Below are 18,285 nucleotides of genomic sequence, written 5' to 3' on the forward strand. Positions count from 1 at the left end.
CACTAACTTCAATTCCTCATCCTCACTTGACACAATACTCAAACCAATACACTCAAGCTGCCAGAACCATGCAGATTAATTTTATCCAAAAGAAACAGAGTGAGAAAGAGGCCACCACAGCAGGAAGAAAGCTAGAGTAAAACTAGACAGCATTGCACCCTGGATCTGCAACCTGTTCCCTCCTGTGACAAACTACAAACATGGCTGCAGCTAGCAAATGATCCTGAGTAGCTGCATGTTTTTGTCTTAAATTTTTGTTGTTGTTGTTTTGTCCTTTTTTTGGTCTCAATTTTTATTTTAAAGGGAAAAAAAGAGAGAAAATATAGTATCACAGAAACCAAAAAGGCTGTAGAATTCCAACATAGAAAAGGAATGAACAAGTTTTACACTCACAAGACCTTTGACAAGGCATCACAGTATTCTTCCTGTGCACATTAGCAAAAAGCTAAAATAAATAAATCATCAGTCTAGAATATTGCCCTGATATACAAGACTCCAATGTACTAGGATTTTTTTAAAAACTAGCTGAATTTCCTTGAATGCTGCATTGTTGCAGCAGAAAGTGCATTTGAGCAGTGATCCCAAAATATGTTGAGCCTGTTTTCACTACAGGCAAATACTGGTTTTTTATCACAGACTTGGAAGTTTACAGTGAGTAGTAAATCTTACCTGTACATATCAGTGCCTAACCACATACTCTACACTCCCCTCTCAACTGCTTCAAAGAAATCCAAAAAGACAAGCACATGGCCCTTAAGTAAAGAAGGCTGCAGGAACATATTACAGACAGTTCACAAGTGCTGTGGTGCCACCAAAAGGTTTCAGTAAAGTTTCTGGGATAGAGACTCAAATGCGGGATTAGGGTGGACCAACAAACAGACAACCAGTCATTTTGTGAAGGTTTTAAATCAGAACAGCTTATATTTAATCTTTTAAATAAAAAATGGCTTTGGTTTCCTAGTCAAGAGGGACAATAAAGAAGACTTGTTTCATAAAGAGCACGATGCTAATCAAGTCAATCTGCAGCACACGCGTATTTCTTGACCACCCTTATACTTAAGTTACCATCACAAAAGTAACCCACATGGCTAAGTAGTCAATAAGAAGTTCTCTTGGGTAAAAATGCAGGTGTTTTTTCAGTAGAGTATCAGAAGTTCTTGTGATTTCTGAAGCAGTTTTTTCCCCATTTTTTCCAAGGAAGCCATCTGATCCCATTGATGTCAGTGATGCTTTCTCCAACTACAACCTATAGTTAACAGGTTTGGTTCACCCACACAGTTGTGGGTGAACTTGTGGTTCAGCAGCAATACAGATGACCTTTCTTCATCATATAGATGAAGAATACATTTATAAATGAAATAATTCTCACAATAAATGAAAAATTTCTTAAAATACTTACTCATGCAGTTTCTATCAGACTGATACACATCACCCAGTAAACACTTTTTTTTTTTTCAAGAATAATAAATACATTTATAAAAACTGAAGTCCTTGAGTTAGAAACAAAGACATAACTTGGTTTCCCTTATCCATTCTGCTCTTTGATAACAGTCACAATAACTTTCAACTGATGGTATATTTACAGAACAGCCAATTGGTAGCTTCACACTAACAAATAAGATTGCCATTCATATAATTAACACCCAGCACCATCTCAATAAACTCTAGAAAGCATCTCTGCATAGCTATGAATATCTGAATACTTGTTGAAAACTAGACCAAGGATTTCAGGAGTGTGTAGAAGGATATTCAGAATAGAATAACATAGATACTATCCAAGTCCCAGGAACACAAATCACCAGATAGCTAGAGTCCAAGTCCCATTTGCTCAGAGCGTCAGCAGCAGTTTGCATCAGCCTGATTCAAGTCCTCAAAACAGAGCTCACATTAAAATATATTAAATTATTTCAAGGAAAATTAATACAATCAAGGTTACATAAGAAACAGAGCTGTCAAAGTAGTCCCTCGTCCAGAAAGTGTTCTCCCATGAATTACAAAGTTTTGGTACACCAGCGTAAGTTTTTCATAGTACACTAACAACAGAAAGCTTTAATTTCCAATAGCATTGTCAAAGTACATGTTAAAGATGATTTAAGCTTTAGGTTTGCATAATTTGTTTGGTTTTCTTAAAGCACAGTGCACACAAAACACTTGCAGCACTTTTATCTGGGGATTATTGAACAGTCTATTCTTGAGTAGCTGACTTGTAATGTTTCAGTGTGCGTGCAGAAGGATCAGTAGCTTTAACCCATCGTGGCATCCAGTAGTGGGGCAGCCAGCTGCTCCGCCCTGGGTAGTGCTTCTCGAAGATCTGGCGGTAGTAGTAACTTTCTTTTGTTCTAGGAGGATTGAAAGGATATTTCTCTGCTGCCTTCTCCAGTAAAAGGTCATCAACCTACAGACATAAGCAAAACTCAAGTTAAGCTGCAAATATCTTCAACTTTTAAAGATGTACAAGGATTCACCAACCACTAAACATCCACAGTTTTGGGGAAAAGAAGTCTATTCTAGATGCACAGGTTTGACAGGTCAAACAAAAACCTGTGTCACTAGCTCACTTGATCTTTACAAACACATAAATGTATTTCCCTCCAGTGCTGTTGGTATTTCTCTGCAGGAAATGTGAAGCCCGTTTCTCTGGAACACAACCACTTTTGTTAGCAAGGTCACAGACACTTCTTTCCTTCCTTTGCTGTGAAACAAGGGCAAAAACTTAAAGCAGTCATTTTGCCGTGTAAGTGGCTTCCTAGGTTGTTTTTGAAGCTTGGGGAAGAGTTGGCTGTTATAATCAACACCAATAACCATGCTCTTAGCAACAGAAGAGCTGGGATGCAAAGGCAAAGACACCTGCAGTTGCTAAGTTGCCTGAGAAAGGAAGGACAAATAGTTGCACCTGTTGAGGCAATTTCAATAAGCAGTTTTGGCTGCCATCATGCTGTTTAAATTTTCATGTCTGTAAAACAGATTTGCTGCTCCTACAGCAGTACAGGCTCAGAACAGGCAGCAGAACACTGTTGCCTGACCCAACTACTTTCTTGCCTGAGGAACCAAAAAATGGGGAAGAAAGAGTTGGTGGTAGGACAGAAGCTCCCATCCACAGGCTTGACCACATGTATTTCCATTTAACAGGGCTCTGGTGTAAAGAAAGTCTTCTTCCTTTCTCTCCATGATTAAACTACCTCTGCACTCCAGAGTCACTCCTTTGTACAGAGTCAAAATGCTGTAAGTCTTCACTGATTAACAATGCAAGCAGAGGCTTTAAAAAGCAAAAAGGCTTAGCTAGGGATGGCTTTGAAAAATGAATGATGCAAACAAGAAAGTACATTATAAGGTCATTATGTTGTTACTCAGCTGCAGAGTAAGTTCATGCAAGTGCCTTCAGCTGAAGCAGCTGCTTTGCCTGTAACCCAGAAATTGTGTTTGTTGATATACAATCTAATTTGCAATCCAGACACTTAAATGATGTTCATTTCCTTATACAGTCATTCCTGGCAGGGTCTAGCATTTCTAACTAGGACCACAAATGTCTTTAATCAACTCAGACATCGAGAAGAACATTGATTAAGGTTGGTCTTACTCCTGCACAAGTTAACTCAAGTTAACTGCTATATCCTGATTTATTCTCTCAACTAAGCCTGTGAGCTGCCTCCCACTGGCAACCATATCTAATACACCTAAGTGAGAAAGGAAAAAGTGGTATTCTACCTGTTGATCAATGTAGTCCTGAAGAATGGAAAACCAGGATTTCTTTACTGATGCTATACCATCACTGAAAGCTTCTTTGGGTCTCCAGAGAATTTCTTTGGGAAGCAAATTGGAATCCTCAAAGGACAATCTTAAAAGGTATTTTTCAATTCCATTCTGTTTGCAGAACAAAAAACCAATGTAATGAATCTCAGGAACTGCAGTGCAAAGATCTGGATTTAAACACTTATGAAATGGATTTTTCTCAAAAGTTTTGATCATTAAATGGCTCCCAACAATTCAATAAAATATTTAAGAGCATGCTTGACTTTGAGTGGAGGACTTAACCATCGAACTCAGCAATCTGGTCATGCTTAGAACAGGTATCAGTGAATTTGTAAACTTACATTTGGATCCAACCCTAGTTTTATGTACCTTTGGGATTCGCAGTTCTGCTGGCAGAGATAAATAATAAGAAGTAAACCGATGATCCAAAAATGGGACTCTCAGTTCAAGGCTAAGCAAGGGGAATAAATAGAAAAGATACTGAATTAATCCAACAAGTCATCTATTTACAAATTCCACAGCAGCTAAGCTTTCCCTGTCTTTCATATAAGGACAGGTTTTCTGCTTTTACTTGGAAGAAATTTTACTTGTGTATTTACAACTACCTGAATTTAATTCACCAACTTGTGAAGTGAGGTGTATGGTCTACACAGACTAAAGACTATGATGTTTTATAATGTCATATGCCCTGAATTTTCGGACTACAGTCCTATAGGATCTGCAAAAACCATTGCAACATGTATGCAAAAGCACATTCTACAAAACCCTCTTCCTCTCAGAGAACTAACAAGTTGCTCACTAGGATTTGCATCAGCATTTGTAAACATATCATAGAACCAAGCAAGGACTTCTGCTGCCATTTCTGAAATCCACATTTGTTTGTGTTGTCAAGAGACACCAAAAAGGAGCCCTACAGCATTCACACAAGTTCTCTCCTATACCAGTGGAAGACACACATACAAAGCCTTCCTGCTTTTGTATACCACAGCTTCTAAGGACACAGAAGACAACAAATAAAATAACAATAACTGCATCCTCAGCAGAAAGAATCCCTCTTGGTGTGTCTGCTCAAGAGACTTTACGCTGTACAGCTTCACAAATGAAAGGAAATGTTATACTGGATCCTAGTAATTTCATTGTCTTTTTAGCTTCTACTCTGATAAAAAGTTTCAGCTACTTCAGGTAATACCCACCTTACAAAAAAAAAACCAAATTAACCCAATACTGAGTATTCAGTAATCAAATACTGAGGGCTCAGTTTCAACATATAGTAACAAGATTTGCACTGCAAGTCTTTCCTTATAGTTGTTCTTGTTCCTAACTGATAAGGGCAGTTTCATCCTTTCCTCTTTGCTCTTCGTTCTTCTCCCTTTTCTCCATAAATCTGAACTCCTTAAACTCTGTTCTAATTTGTTAATACAAGGGTTCTTTCTTCCTAATAGTGCCATGCAGCAGGTCCAAAGAAAAACAAAAGCAGCCAGCACAGGATATTAAACAGCCTTCAAAGTGTGGTGAAAATTTTCAGCACAAAACAAATTATGAGACAAATGGCAGGTCTCCTGCACTAGTAGAGAAACATAAGAAAATTGTAAAAAGCTGGGCAAGTCATTTTGTAGCAGGATCAATATACAACAAGCGCTTCCCAACAAATAAGTTGTTTGCTTTGTGAAATATACCACTTTTCTGAGAACATTGTTCTCAGTTTAATTAATGTATTTCTTTTAGTAAAATGCTTCTGTTTAGTATAACAATACTATTTTCTATAGCACTCAATTTGGAGGTTCTTCAAGGTATCAGTTACACAGGTTGTATCCTAATGTCTCTATTACAGACAGCTACCTAATTCACATATCTTTTTCAGTATGTTGTTTTAGTTCTGACAATCATGAGATTCAAGATTTCTTTGTCTAAAGCTCCAAAGACCCCAAAGTCAAATACAAGTTTGCCTTGCCTCCTTAACTCTGAATATTTGTACTTCTAACTCACTGCTTCTGTAAAGACCAGTACAGTCCTACACAAAAAGATATTTCAGTTGGCAACACAGTGAGCCCTATAGTCACACATCAGATTAAATTTGGCAGTGTGCTTTACTGTTGCTCAAATTCCTTAAGCCTACAACTTCATGTTAGCACACATATCCTCAGCAGTCTTTTCCTGCCTTATCTTCTTTTACTTTTAAATTATGAGTGCTCAGCATCCAAGGGAATACATTTTACCCATGTGCTGCAGTAGTTCTGTCTGCACGAAGGACATCAAACAGGTAGAGCTCCTTCAGAAGCCTCTCACTCTCTTCTGCACCTTCCTCAGGAGATGGTGCCTGAAAACAAACACAGCATGGAGCACACAGGTGGAACACAGCTGCACTGAGGCAACCATTGCTGGCTGTCCTGCGTTTGAATTGCAGTGATCACCAAACCAGTAAAAACTACATACAAAAAATAACAGTCTCAGGAACTACTGAAGATTAAGACAGCTATTTTTAGGTGATTAAATTCTTTGGATTTTATGCCACCCCAGAAGAAAAACTCTACAAATCTACAGTTACGATAAGTCTCAAACATCACACCTTGAGGTATCACAGATGTTCTGCTGAAAGGCAGAACAAGCAGCTAACTCAAGGGCATTCTGTATAGTGAATATATTTACCTTATGGAAATATATATATCCTTGTGTCAGCTCATCTGATCCTTCTCCTGAAAAAATGACCACACTGTCTGTTTTCTTCCGAATATATTTGGAGACAAGATACATACCTTCAAAAAAAAAAAAGTATAAAGTTATTAAAGTACATCTACATACATGGTGCTATATGCAGCTATTAGTTTAAAATTTAGCATTTTAGAAATTTGTCTCCTAAACTACTTCCTTCTGTAGCAAAAAAAGATGTAAAGTAGCATCTCATTGTTACTCAAGCCACCAACAGCCACACCAAGTTGGTGCTGCAAATACATCTAAACTGTGTATTTACACTTGGCCCTCAAAATATCAGAAAGATGTGTCTACTTGTGATCCTGGGAACACCAGAGGATTCCCATGGGAACATAGAGAGGAGATGTTCTAGCTCCATTTGAAATTAAGTGCATTATTAATTCCAGCACAGTGCTGAAGAAACCCTCTAGCCTTGGGGAAAAGCAAAAGTTGCTGTTTAACTCTCCACCACTCTGAGTAGAACTGGATGAAGCCCTTTTTTCAACTTCTTTTGTAAGGAATTTTTTATAAAACAGAATTATGCCTTCCACTCAACGTATCCTTCTGAATGGGACACTTTTATAATGAAAGTATTACAAATCTAAAGAAAAGGATCTAGTTAATTATTATATTAAGCAGCAAATCTCAAAGAAAAAATGACAGAAAAAAAAGTTTTAGTAAAATGCTTAAATTTTTAAAGAAATGCATTCAGTATTTCACAATGCTAAATCCCATCTTCTTGGAGGAAATTCCACCCAGAGAGTTCAGTTTCAAAAACTGTGCTGCCTATTTGGCTTCAAAACTCTTCTACGATGACACAAGATTAACTGGGTAAAATGCTGTAGCTTGCATTACACAAAAGGTCCCACTGGATTAAGGGTTCTCGTCTCTTATCAGGCTAGCAGTGCTCTTTTAGAAGCTGCTGATGACTCTCTTCACTTCTCTGAATCAAGCATACATTATAGGAACCTGTGTTACCAAAGGGCAATAATAAATACCTCACATTAGTATCAAAATTATGCAAAGAAAGGGTAACTGTGATTTGCTGTCAGTACCTCAAAAAAACTGTCAATTTCTCCCTTCCTTCAAGGTACATACTTACTAGAGCAGAAAACTTAGGCCTGAAGATCAAACATTTCTTCTTCATGTAACTATTGCTTTTCATCTCAAAGCTTCAAACACAGTCCTTGACAGTTGCTTTGTGAGTCAGGGATTTGTAAATAACTGCTTTTGCCTCAGTGTGGCAACACAGATAACTCTGGGTACCAGAATTTTGGAGTCCTAATCCCCAGATTCTGTGCCAGCTAAGGGATCTAATAGATGACCATGTAAGTTTGCACAAGATTTTATTTGGGTGATATAAACCAAAGATTGCCATTAAAAATATCTTACCAATAGAAGCTCTTATTGTTGTAATATCATAGGTTTCCAAGGAGAAGATAACCTCCTCTATTGCCTGAATCCCCTCTTCAGTATTAAGTATTACTTCATGATGTTCACTGCCTATATGTGCTGCAACCTGTTTGCAAAAGGTCAAAATAATGTATCACTTTTCAACTAAAACATTTTATAAACGTACATAGTGTTTAAAGCAAACACATTCAGTGAAAGCGCCAGCTCTCTTCTACAATGAAAATTATGACATTAGGCCAAGAAAAGACATTACTTTGCAGACCTCTGACTTGCAGTGGTACGTTCACCAGAGGGAACATAGTCTTCTTAATTACAGTGTTCAATCATGATTGCAACAGAGCATCCAGCTGCTTGCCTAAAATGTTTACAGAATCTGTAGAAGCTCTAAATATTCCAGATATCTGCCCAGCATCACAAAAGTGAGGAAAGCCTGCAGAGTACCCCAGATGCCAAACGGTTTGTACAAAACTGTAATAATTAACTTACAATATTTAATGTATATATAAATGCCTTAGCACATGAAGCATAACAGGGAGACCTACCCTGAAACCCAGAGGCAGAACTGAGACAAGTCCAAAGTACTATCCTTTTGACAACAATGCAAAGGGACTCTGTCATGAAAGTTTTTCAAATGCAAGAGAAAACAGGTAAGGTTCCATGTCCCTTTTGTAAGATTTAGCAGCAAGCATTTTACTAAATGATTTACTGCAAACTGATTTACATCATAGCAATAAATGAATATTCAGTGTTATTATTAATGCCACACAATAAAGGTAGCACCATTAATATACACTGTTTAGTATTCAGTAGCTCAGAACAAACTGAAAGCAATGTTTAAGATACCTTTCTGGCAGCAAGTAAGTCAGGACTGTTTTCCATTCCAATTGCAAAGGTTTGTAATGGATAATTGATGTTGATTTCTTTCATCAGTTTCAGAAGAACAGCTGCAACCAAGCTGGAATCTAAGCCCCCTGACAACAAAACAAATCATCTGATTAGGTGTTTTTGTTATCATTATGTTTTGCTTCCCCTTAAGGAATCCAGATCCTGGAATCCTATGAGTGGGCTTCATTTTTAAGCTGTGTGAGTACAAGGTACTTCTCATACAAGTGCACATTTACCTCTATTAATAAAAGAATCAGGCAATTTTAGTGGCACATTGTCAGTAACAGTTATCAGTACTTTTGGTGTCAGAAACATCAGTGGAACTCCTTATTAAAGATAAACACAAAGTATACTGAACACATTGTACTACTAGAGAATATGCCCCTTCTCAGCTCTACTAAAATGGGATTTATAGTTTCTGTTTTAAAACCACTCCCTATCATCCTTTTACCTATACATTTGACAGTCAACTGAAAGGACTATAGAAGTTTTTTGTTTGTTGTAAGCAAAATAATAGAATGCTTAGTGTAAGGGCTCCACTCCTCTTCATTCTTTTTTTTCCTCCTCTTCTTTCTAGAGGGGAGTGGAAGGATTTGAACAGTTTGGATAACAAGCGGAAAATAAAACCAAGACATGCATAAGCTGCCTAAATGTACTCTAAGGATCCACTTTCAAATTATCATGAACTATTTCTGCTAATCCTTGTCTAGTTCTGCTTGCTGCTCTCCTACAGAGTACTGAGCAAAACACAGTACCTGTTTGCCCACATCTGCCTGCAGTTCTGACAAGCATGAGGCAAAACCCTTTTCTCTTTGTTTCCTATAGTTTGCATGTGTTTTTTCAGTTAAGTACATTAGCATAAATTCCTACCCTGATCCCGTTTGTGGACATGCTATCTAAAAAAAAATTTCCTCTCGAAATTACATACAAATTCTGAGAAAAGGAGAGCACAGAAAACAGAGTGCTCAGGATGTGGAAATTAGGAAAATAAAAACCCAGGTTTCCACTGTGACACTGAAGGATTCCCTCTGTGATTAGAAACAAAAGCAATTCTCTGTGATGTTCCAAGCATACACAAAACTGTGAAGCACTGAGATACTCTGGTATTATTTATATCAGCACAGGCACAAAGTTTTGCTTCCTGCATGTGCATCTGAGGAGCTGCTGACTGCCTTCTAATTTGATATTTGAAATTCGGGTTTTGAACAAGCTTTTTTACTGAAACTGAGATCTTCCAATTCTATATATTTTCCAGTTTAATTTACCTTCTTCCTACTTTTTACAATTGCATAGTAAAGAAATGGTCCAGCAGTATCTCCTGGTCAGTTCTCTCTCATTCAGATGCACATTTAATAGGATTCATGATAAATGAGTATAATTACTGTTTTAATTAAAGTGAATGCATGAAAAGCATTCCAGAACTGTAACCACAAGTACCAAGTGCCATACAAACACCGGAAATAAAAAGTGTCAGACCCATGGTTACAGAGCCTTATCTCTATAGAGTACCCCTGTAACACTGAACCATCAGATCACAATAGTGATCAGCTATGTGAGTGAACAACTTCCTGTACCACAAACTGTTACCTTATCTGCAAAAGAGTGTAGCAAATAATTTTGGTCCAGATGGTCTCCTGTAATATGGTAAATTAAGGAAGTTTAGGATGGATACTAAAGTAAAGTTCGCAGGTAATAATTATCCTGCTTCTGAAACATGCCAAGGCTTTATTCTAGGTTCAATCTCCACAAAGTGAATGTAATAATTAAATTTTCTTTTTAGACCAACCTAATCATAAATCTCATGTATTTAATAATATTGAGTGATTTTCAACAGGAATACTGTATTTATTTTTCTTATTTAAAAATGCTCAGTGTCTCAATAAGCCAAGATCCCAGCCCAGAGTAAACTTTAAAAACATAAGATTTTCAAGATACTTGTAAACTGGAAAACTTTTTTCCAAACTAAGAAGTTCTCTGTTGCCTATTCTAAAAAGCAAATGAAGATTCAGATCACTCCAGGTACATTGCAGCAGAACAGCCAATATAATTTCCTTTAACTACTAGAGGATGGGCAAAAGAGAGAGAAGGTACAGAATCACTGTGGTTCTTGCTCCTTACCTGACAGAAGACAACCAATCCTTCTGTGAGCCATCAAACGTTTTCTAACAGCATTTTCAAAGAGAATACGGATGTTGCTTTTCACTGTGTCAATGTCAAAACCTGCTCAGAAAAAAGAAAAGGGTAAAAAATCTCCAAAAAGTGTTACTTAGACTTTGCTGGATGATGCTAATTAGAAAACAAAGATATATGTCTGAATCTCCTTTGATAACAAGGACACTCAAGTCCATCTTTGTATATGACTGCCTAAAAAACCAATTCTAATGTCCCTACATTTTAAAGGTTATTACAGGTTGCTTTTTTTTTCTTAAATGGTACTTTTTAAAACCAATCAATACAAATTTTATATTCAAAGATTATGGTTTTTTCACTTTTAAATCAGAGTAAGTAGCAAAATCTTTGCTGTACTACCTGAAGGCAGAGCTTCCACTGTATCACATGCAACATGGAGTGGTTCATCTTTACAGCTATGAAATTTTACTAATTCCACTGATGCAACCTTGCCAGAGGGCTTTAAGTCCAACACTTCATAATGACCCGGAAGAAATGGCTCCACTTTAGAACATAAGGATGTTGAATGCTTTAAGTTGATAAGTCCTACACATAAAATGGGAAAAAAGAAAAATGTCAGAGTTCTTGACTTAAAATGGTTAAGCTATCCCTCACTCAACAGCCACTCTACTAAAACTATATACAAATATTTTCTCTGGATCCTAAATCTGGTATTAAAAAAAATATCCTACTGAGTCATCATCAGTCCTGGCCAGAGCATGATTCTGCTTCTGGCAGGATGTACACATAGATCAGAGCCATCTCAAGCTGAGGCAGATAGCAGAGAAAACAAACCAGCAAGTTTTACTAATTGGCAAGTAGCAATTTATCCCTGTGAGGACTAGGAAAAGCACATTTCTAACTGACTACATTATGGCCAGGTCAAAGTATAATATGTTTAGGAGAATTTGAATGACAATTATTAACTTATTTTGTGTTTAAAATTAAGTATAGTCAAGCTAACAAGGGGTCTGCAATAAAATAACATCACTGCAGTAATTGCTTAATTGACATATATTTAGTGATTTCAAAACTCATTGGTTCTAGACTGATTTACTCCACTGCCAAGGTGTAACACTTACAGCCAAACCTCATTTCCATTCCCCCTGTGAAAGAGGATGTTTTGAGGGCATCCTCAAAAGGGACACCGAGTTTCTGTTAGAGAGAGACTGGTAATTTACTGTGATTGTTATAGGACACAGTCTCCAAAACATTCACTTCCCTCCTCTCTTCACAAGCAACAGAAATGGTGCAGCCCCTAGTATTACTACACAGTACTATTAGAAGAGTCAACCTACATTGGAGCCTGATAATAAAACAGATATACAATATATGGGACAGAAATAATAATGAAAGTCAATTTTAGCCAAAGTGCATTTTAGGCAATTTCAGTAGGGTTTCAAAATTCCTGGCTTTTACAGATTAGCAGTTCTTGTGGTATAATTACCTAGCTCACTTCATAAAACCAAGACCAAAGTCTAATATTGCTTATTGTAGCATAAGTCTAGTCTAAGTCAATAGACAATATTTAACTGTGGCCTAACATAAAACATCTTGAGTTCAATACTGCTAAGACTCCAGAATACAAAAATTCTAGTTAAATAAGCAAGTTATTTTAGAGATATTAAGGACAATTAAACATCTAGGATATTTTCATTTTAATGATGTGGAGTTCTTACATTACTAAACATAGCTGATATATTACTGAGCTTACTGTTCATTTTCTCTTCACACTAAGAAGAAAAGCCCAACAAAGAAGTTTATCTCTAACAGAAATACATAAGATTATTTAGGCACTAAACACAACTGGCTTTACCTTTTGCCTCAGAACAGACACCCAAAAATCCATCATCAGTCAGCACCTTAAACAGTGGTCTGACTCCATAGGTATCTCTTGCCAGAAACACTTTTCTGTTTGCAGTGTCCAGAAGGATGAAAGCAAATACACCATCCAGCATGGATGCTGTTTGTTCTATGCCTCCTCTGTTGTATAGATGAAGGATGACCTCACCATCCACTAATGTTTGATAGTCAAATCCAAACTGCTTCTGCAGCTAAAAAAAAAAAAATATAAAGAAAAACATAAATAAACATTTGCAAACATTGGCAGCTTAGTAACTGTTCCATAACAATAATCTTCCAAGTAAAATCACAGTTTAAAAGTTATATAAATATTTCTGCCAAAGAAGGAAATTATACTTTCGTGTTCAAAGTTGTACTGGGTATGCATGGCCTGGCTTTGGTAGTGGAAGGACAACAAGGGTGGCTGCTGTGAGACACTGCCAGGAGATCTCCCCATGTCTGGCAGAGCCAAAGTCAGGCAGCTCCAGGACGGACCTGTCGCTGGCCAAGGCCGAGTCAACCAGGAAAGACAGTAATGCCTCTGTGGTAACACATTCAAGAAAAAAGAAAAGTTGTTGTGCAGACGTCATTGCAGCCAGAGACGAGGGATGTGAGACTGTAAGGAGAGGAACAGACCTGCAGACACCAAGGTCTGTGGAGAAGGAGGGGCAGGAGGTGCCAGAGCTGGATTCTCCTGCAGTCCATGGTGCAGCCCATGGTGAAGCAGCCGTGTTCCACAGCGGATCATGGGGATGCAGAGATCCACCCACAGCCCATGGAGGAGCTCCATGCTGGAGCAGGTGGATGCCTGAGAGGAGGCTGTGAACCCATGGGAGACCCATGCTGGAGCAGCTCCTGGCAGGGACCTGCAGATCTGTGCAGAGAGGAGCCCATGCTGGAGCAGGACTCCTGGGAGGACTTGTGACCCTGTGAGGGACCCATCCTGGAGCACCCTGTGGCAAAGGGAACCACACTGGAGCAGTCTGTGGAGAACTGTTCCTGTGGGACAGACTCATGCTGCAGTTTGTGGAGGACTGTCTTCCATGGGAGGGACCCCACACTGGAGCAGAGGAAGAAATCTCCTTCAGCAGTGGCAGAAACATCATGTGATAAACTGACCATAACCCCCATTTCCTGTTTCCCTGCTGGGGAGGAGATGATAGAGCTTGGGAAGGAGGAAGTGGTAGAGGGAAGGTTTCTTTTTTCAAGGCTTATTTTACTTCTCATTATCCTGCTCTGATTTTGTTGTAATAAATTTAATCTAATTTCTATAAGTTCAGTCTGTTTTACCCATGACTGTATTTGGTGGGTGATCTCCCCCAGCCCTTAGCTCATGAAACTTTAGTTGTGTTTTCTCTTTCCTGTCCACTTTTTGGAGGGGAGCTTTGGTGGGTGCCTGGCATCCAGCCAGGGGCGACTCACAACAAAAATTTTACCCAGGATCATCTCTTAGGCAATGAGACTGACAATGCAGTCTGAAGCAATTCACATTAAGGCAAGTTTTCAGGGATACACTTCTGAGATGTCAAACTGCAAACCCATGACCCTGGTCTTCAGAAGCACTAGCCAGCCATTGTGTAAAAAAAACACTGAACAACTCAAAACACATAGACATGTGCAACATCTCTGCACAGTAAAGTACTTTGGAAACAAACTTTGGTTTACTTTTGCAGTCACTGCAATTCCTCAGCTTTTTTTATGCAGAGAATTTCCTCTGCCTCATCTTCCTCCATTCTTTAAACTATTCCTTTCACTCTGCCTGTGCATATAAAACAGGAGAGGAAGAAATTAGCTGTCAGACTTAAGTCAGATCAAATATTCTTCATGTTCTTCAGGTGCTACCCTTAATAGTCCTTTCAATAAATACAAAACAGAGGGAGAGAAAGGGCTTCACTAAAACTCTGACAAGCCAAAAAAACCCACAAAAACCCACAAAACCAATGCTTTAACGTTTTAAAGTTCCTTGGTTTTAAATGTTACTTATGGGTAACAGTTGGTCATCTTTGATCAGACTGAGTCAATGTTAAAATAAGTAAGTCATTGCCCTGAGGAAGGCACCTGTTTCACCAGCGATCCTTTCTTAGGTAGGTTTCAGCCACAAGCTTGAAAGAAAAATCTCATCATAAAAAAAGAGGGTACATAATGTAATGACAACAACCAAACTAATTCCTGTAGATGGTAATGCAAGTGTTGCACAATTAGGGTCCCCTCAGGACTGTGGGTAGCATGACAGAGTAATTCTTACTGTTCTGAAAGGCAGAAAAGCCACAGTGCAAAACACTGCAAGTAATACAGACTGTTGGTACAGCAGATTTCACATGTACTGCAGGACAAAGTCTCATCCTTCAAACAGCCAGATACTTGAAGACTGGGAAAAAAATGAAATCTCCTGGCTATTCAGTCAAATTCCCAATGACAATACTGATGTCACTGATGCGACTGACAGCAGCCTGACCTGACTTAAAAAATGTGACATCAGAAATGCTATAAAATTAGCATTAGAAGTACTACAATATCTCTGATTATTCAAACGTTTCTGATGCTACCACACTTAGTATGGGACACATTTTACACATTGATTCAGCATGATTCAGAATGGGACACAGTTTTAAGCTGCTTTTTACATCTAATTCAGATATCTGAATTATCTTGCCAATAACAGGCAGCATGGACATCTCAGCACAGGGACTGAGGAACACTGACAGTGTTTAGCAGCAGCATCACATCCATCAGAGACATTCAGCACCTTTAGGAACTATGTAAGAGTTTGTGCACTTGTTTTGTGCCTAAGAGACTTAGGTGGCTCTCAAAAACCCCACAACAAACCTGACTTCTGCTGCAGACACCTAAGGACTTCTGTGGCATACTGGAAACACCTCTCCAAGGCTTATTGCTTTTATATAAATATGTAAGCATGCATACTATGCATCATTTTATCTTAAGTGACATATCCCATCTAAACTGAGAGGCAATAATAAAAATGCAACACCCAACAACTTGGGAGAATGACTACCCAAAACAATTGAAGATCAGGACAGACTAAAAGCATTTGTATTATGAAGAGGGAAGAAGGGGAGAAAGAGGCTTGAAATTCTGCCCCCCAAAAGATAATGAAGAATGTGTCTTAACTTTCTACTGAACAAAGCTGAAGACGTAAGTATTTATTGTTAATTAAAAATTGATTTTTTTCAGTATTAAAGATTATGTATGTTGCTAAACAAACTACCTGCTTCACAGCTCATTGAGATAATTTATTTCCTTTTAAATACTAGCTCTTTGCTAACTTTCCCATTTCTTTTCTGATATTCTAGTCCAACACATTTTAAAGATGTTTGAATATCCACTAGTCTTGAAATAAAAAAAAAAAGAAATAAAATTTTTAAAAATTGCCTTACCGTATATACAACACTTACCTGTTTGAAATTGTAGATTTCTCCATTGTAACACAGCCACAGGTATGGGAATTTCTTCACCCGGATAGGCTGCATCCCATATAACTGATCCACAACCGCCAGCCGGTGGAAGCCAAAGCAGCAGTTGGTGAAACCATTGACGTTCTCGAAACGAAACGCATCAGGACCTCTGTGTGCAATCTTCATGGCACTGAGACACTGCACAGAAAGGCACTCATCGCTGCCAAACAGGGCCCAGATCCCACACATGGTGAGGCTCCTGTTCCACCTGCACGTGGAGAACCTGTTCAACAGAGACACAAACACTGAAAGCAGGAGCTGACACTCTGTCCTGGGTCTTGCTGAGAGAGAGTTCATTTTGCCCTCAGAATGTTTGGTGCTGTGTTTTGTGTTGGTATCACAGCAGTTTCGGCTACTGCTCACCAGGGCTTACACAGCACCAATGCAAACCAACATTTCCCCCTCACCAGAAGACTGGGAAAAGGCAAGATCTTGGAAGGCAACGTAGCCAGGACAGCTGACCTAAACTATCCAAAGGGATATTCCATATCTGGTGTCCACCCAGATAAAAGATTTAAGAGAAAGGAGCACAAAGGCAGAGCAACTACTTTGTGTGCTGAAGCCCAGGAAGAGGCTGGGCACTGCATGCTGATGGGAATGACAGAATAAAATCTTTGTTTTTTCCTTTTGCTAGTGCATGATCTTCACTTTTCCTTAAAAGTAAACCCATAAGGTTTTTTATTTTTCATCATATTTTCCTGCCTCTCATTCCATCCTGCTGAAGAGGGGAGTGATAAGAGTGCCTTGGTGAGCACCTGACAACCAGCCAAGGTCAACCCACCACACATCTAAAAACCACAGATAACAGATGTAGGCTATCACTCACTTAACTGCTGAGAGGCCTGATAAAAAGAACAGCAGACTTAACCAACATGAAGTAAAACCTGCTCAAAGTACAATAAGCAAATTTTAGCCAGCAAGGAATTAGGTTTAAGTTTTACCTTTAGATACAGCAAAACTGTCTATGATTTTTTTTTTTTATTTATAGAGCACAAATAGAACAAATCATTACTGGTCCATAGAGTATGAAATTTTGAAATAACATCATCTGAGCAAAAACATTAAACATCCTTTCAGTTTGTCGCCTTTACATTCAAGGGGGGTTTACAACAAAAAAAGAGACTCTTTAGCAAGACCTGTAGTGACAGGACAAGGGGAAACTGTTTCGAAGGAGAACAGGTTTAGACTGGAGTTCCCCATCGGCAGCGCGGCAGGCCCAGACGGCAGAGGTGCGGCGGGAGCGGGGCTGCTGCGGGAGCGGGGCTGCCGCAAGCCCGAGCTCCCCTGGCCCGCCGCAGCCCCGGTGTCCCCACACACAGACACGCGGGGCCTTGCAGCTCCTCGAGCCCGAACTCCAACAGAGCACGTGTGCCCCAGCCGGGGCCCTCCCGATCAAGTGATGTCGCTGGAGGCATCAGCCCAACGCGGCCTGAGGGCTGCGGCTCAGAGAGCCACACACCGCCCACAGTTCCGGGGATCCCACAGGGGATGCAAAAGCGTGCCAAGGGGAGCACAGGCACAGCAACAACACTGCTCGCCCTCCACATCTGCCCCATCTGGACATGCGATGGCGCTGCGGACCTCAGCCTCAGCACATGGAGCTGTGTTTTCCCACCATCTGGAGCGTCCTCCTGATAACCCGCGGTCTCTGGGCGACCGCGGGCACCCGGGGCAGGCTCCTCCCGCGCGCACCCGCTCCCCGCGGGCCCTTCCACACGGCCGCCCCTTCCTCCGGCGGCTGCCGCGCATCCCCCCGGGCCCGCCGCTCCCTCGCCAGCCGGCGGCGAGAGGCCGAGTACCGCGGCAGGAGGCCAAGTACCGCGGCAGCTCCCCGGCCGGCAGCCCCTCCGGCCGGCCCTGCCCGCCGCAGCCCCGGCCGCTCCCGCCCCGCTGCCTTACCCGCTGCTGGCCGCCGGCGCACGCAGAGCCGCCGTCCGCGCCGCGCCGGGGGACGGAGGAGGCGGCCCCGGCCGCGGCTCCGCCCCGCCGGCGGCTGCTGTTGAAACACGCCGCGGAGTTTCATCATGCGCCTCCCCATGCCCTGCCCTGCCCTGCCTTGCCCGCC

The 18,285-nt window shown here is 40.1% G+C and overlaps 1 protein-coding gene across 2 annotated transcripts; it reads right to left on the reverse strand.

Annotated features, from left to right (window-relative positions):
* Positions 1-890: 890 nt before the first annotated feature.
* On the reverse strand, positions 891-18,175 carry ASNS (asparagine synthetase (glutamine-hydrolyzing)). 2 transcript variants are annotated; one of them, XM_059483438.1, is made up of 12 exons: positions 18,120-18,175; positions 16,161-16,443; positions 12,722-12,959; positions 11,266-11,451; positions 10,855-10,956; positions 8,695-8,822; positions 7,831-7,957; positions 6,397-6,503; positions 5,967-6,067; positions 4,120-4,201; positions 3,706-3,861; positions 891-2,395 (listed from the first exon to the last, which is right to left on the reverse strand). In XM_059483438.1, the coding sequence occupies exons 2-12, from the start codon at positions 16,407-16,409 to the stop codon at positions 2,186-2,188; spliced, it is 1,686 nt and encodes a 561-aa protein (XP_059339421.1). In that variant the 5' UTR covers positions 16,410-16,443; positions 18,120-18,175; the 3' UTR covers positions 891-2,185. The 2 variants fall into 2 exon arrangements, with proteins under 2 accessions (XP_059339421.1, XP_059339412.1); XM_059483429.1 differs by lacking the exon at positions 18,120-18,175 and adding an exon at positions 17,802-17,940.
* Positions 18,176-18,285: the final 110 nt, after the last annotated feature.

This window comes from Ammospiza nelsoni, chromosome 1 (assembly GCF_027579445.1).
Source record: "Ammospiza nelsoni isolate bAmmNel1 chromosome 1, bAmmNel1.pri, whole genome shotgun sequence".
Taxonomy (NCBI): Eukaryota; Metazoa; Chordata; class Aves; order Passeriformes; family Passerellidae; genus Ammospiza; species Ammospiza nelsoni.

Excerpts from the sequence above, each read along its gene's own strand:
- ASNS (XM_059483438.1), bottom strand. The coding sequence starts at position 16,409 with ATGTGTGGGATCTGGGCCCTGTTTGGCAGCGATGAGTGCCTTTCTGTG. Across the intron at positions 8,823-10,854 it reads GATTGGTTGTCTTCTGTCAG|GGGGCTTAGATTCCAGCTTG; the intron begins GTAAGGAGCAAG and ends TTTTGTTGTCAG. Across the intron at positions 3,862-4,119 it reads CAGAACTGCGAATCCCAAAG|AATGGAATTGAAAAATACCT; the intron begins GTACATAAAACT and ends TTCTGCAAACAG.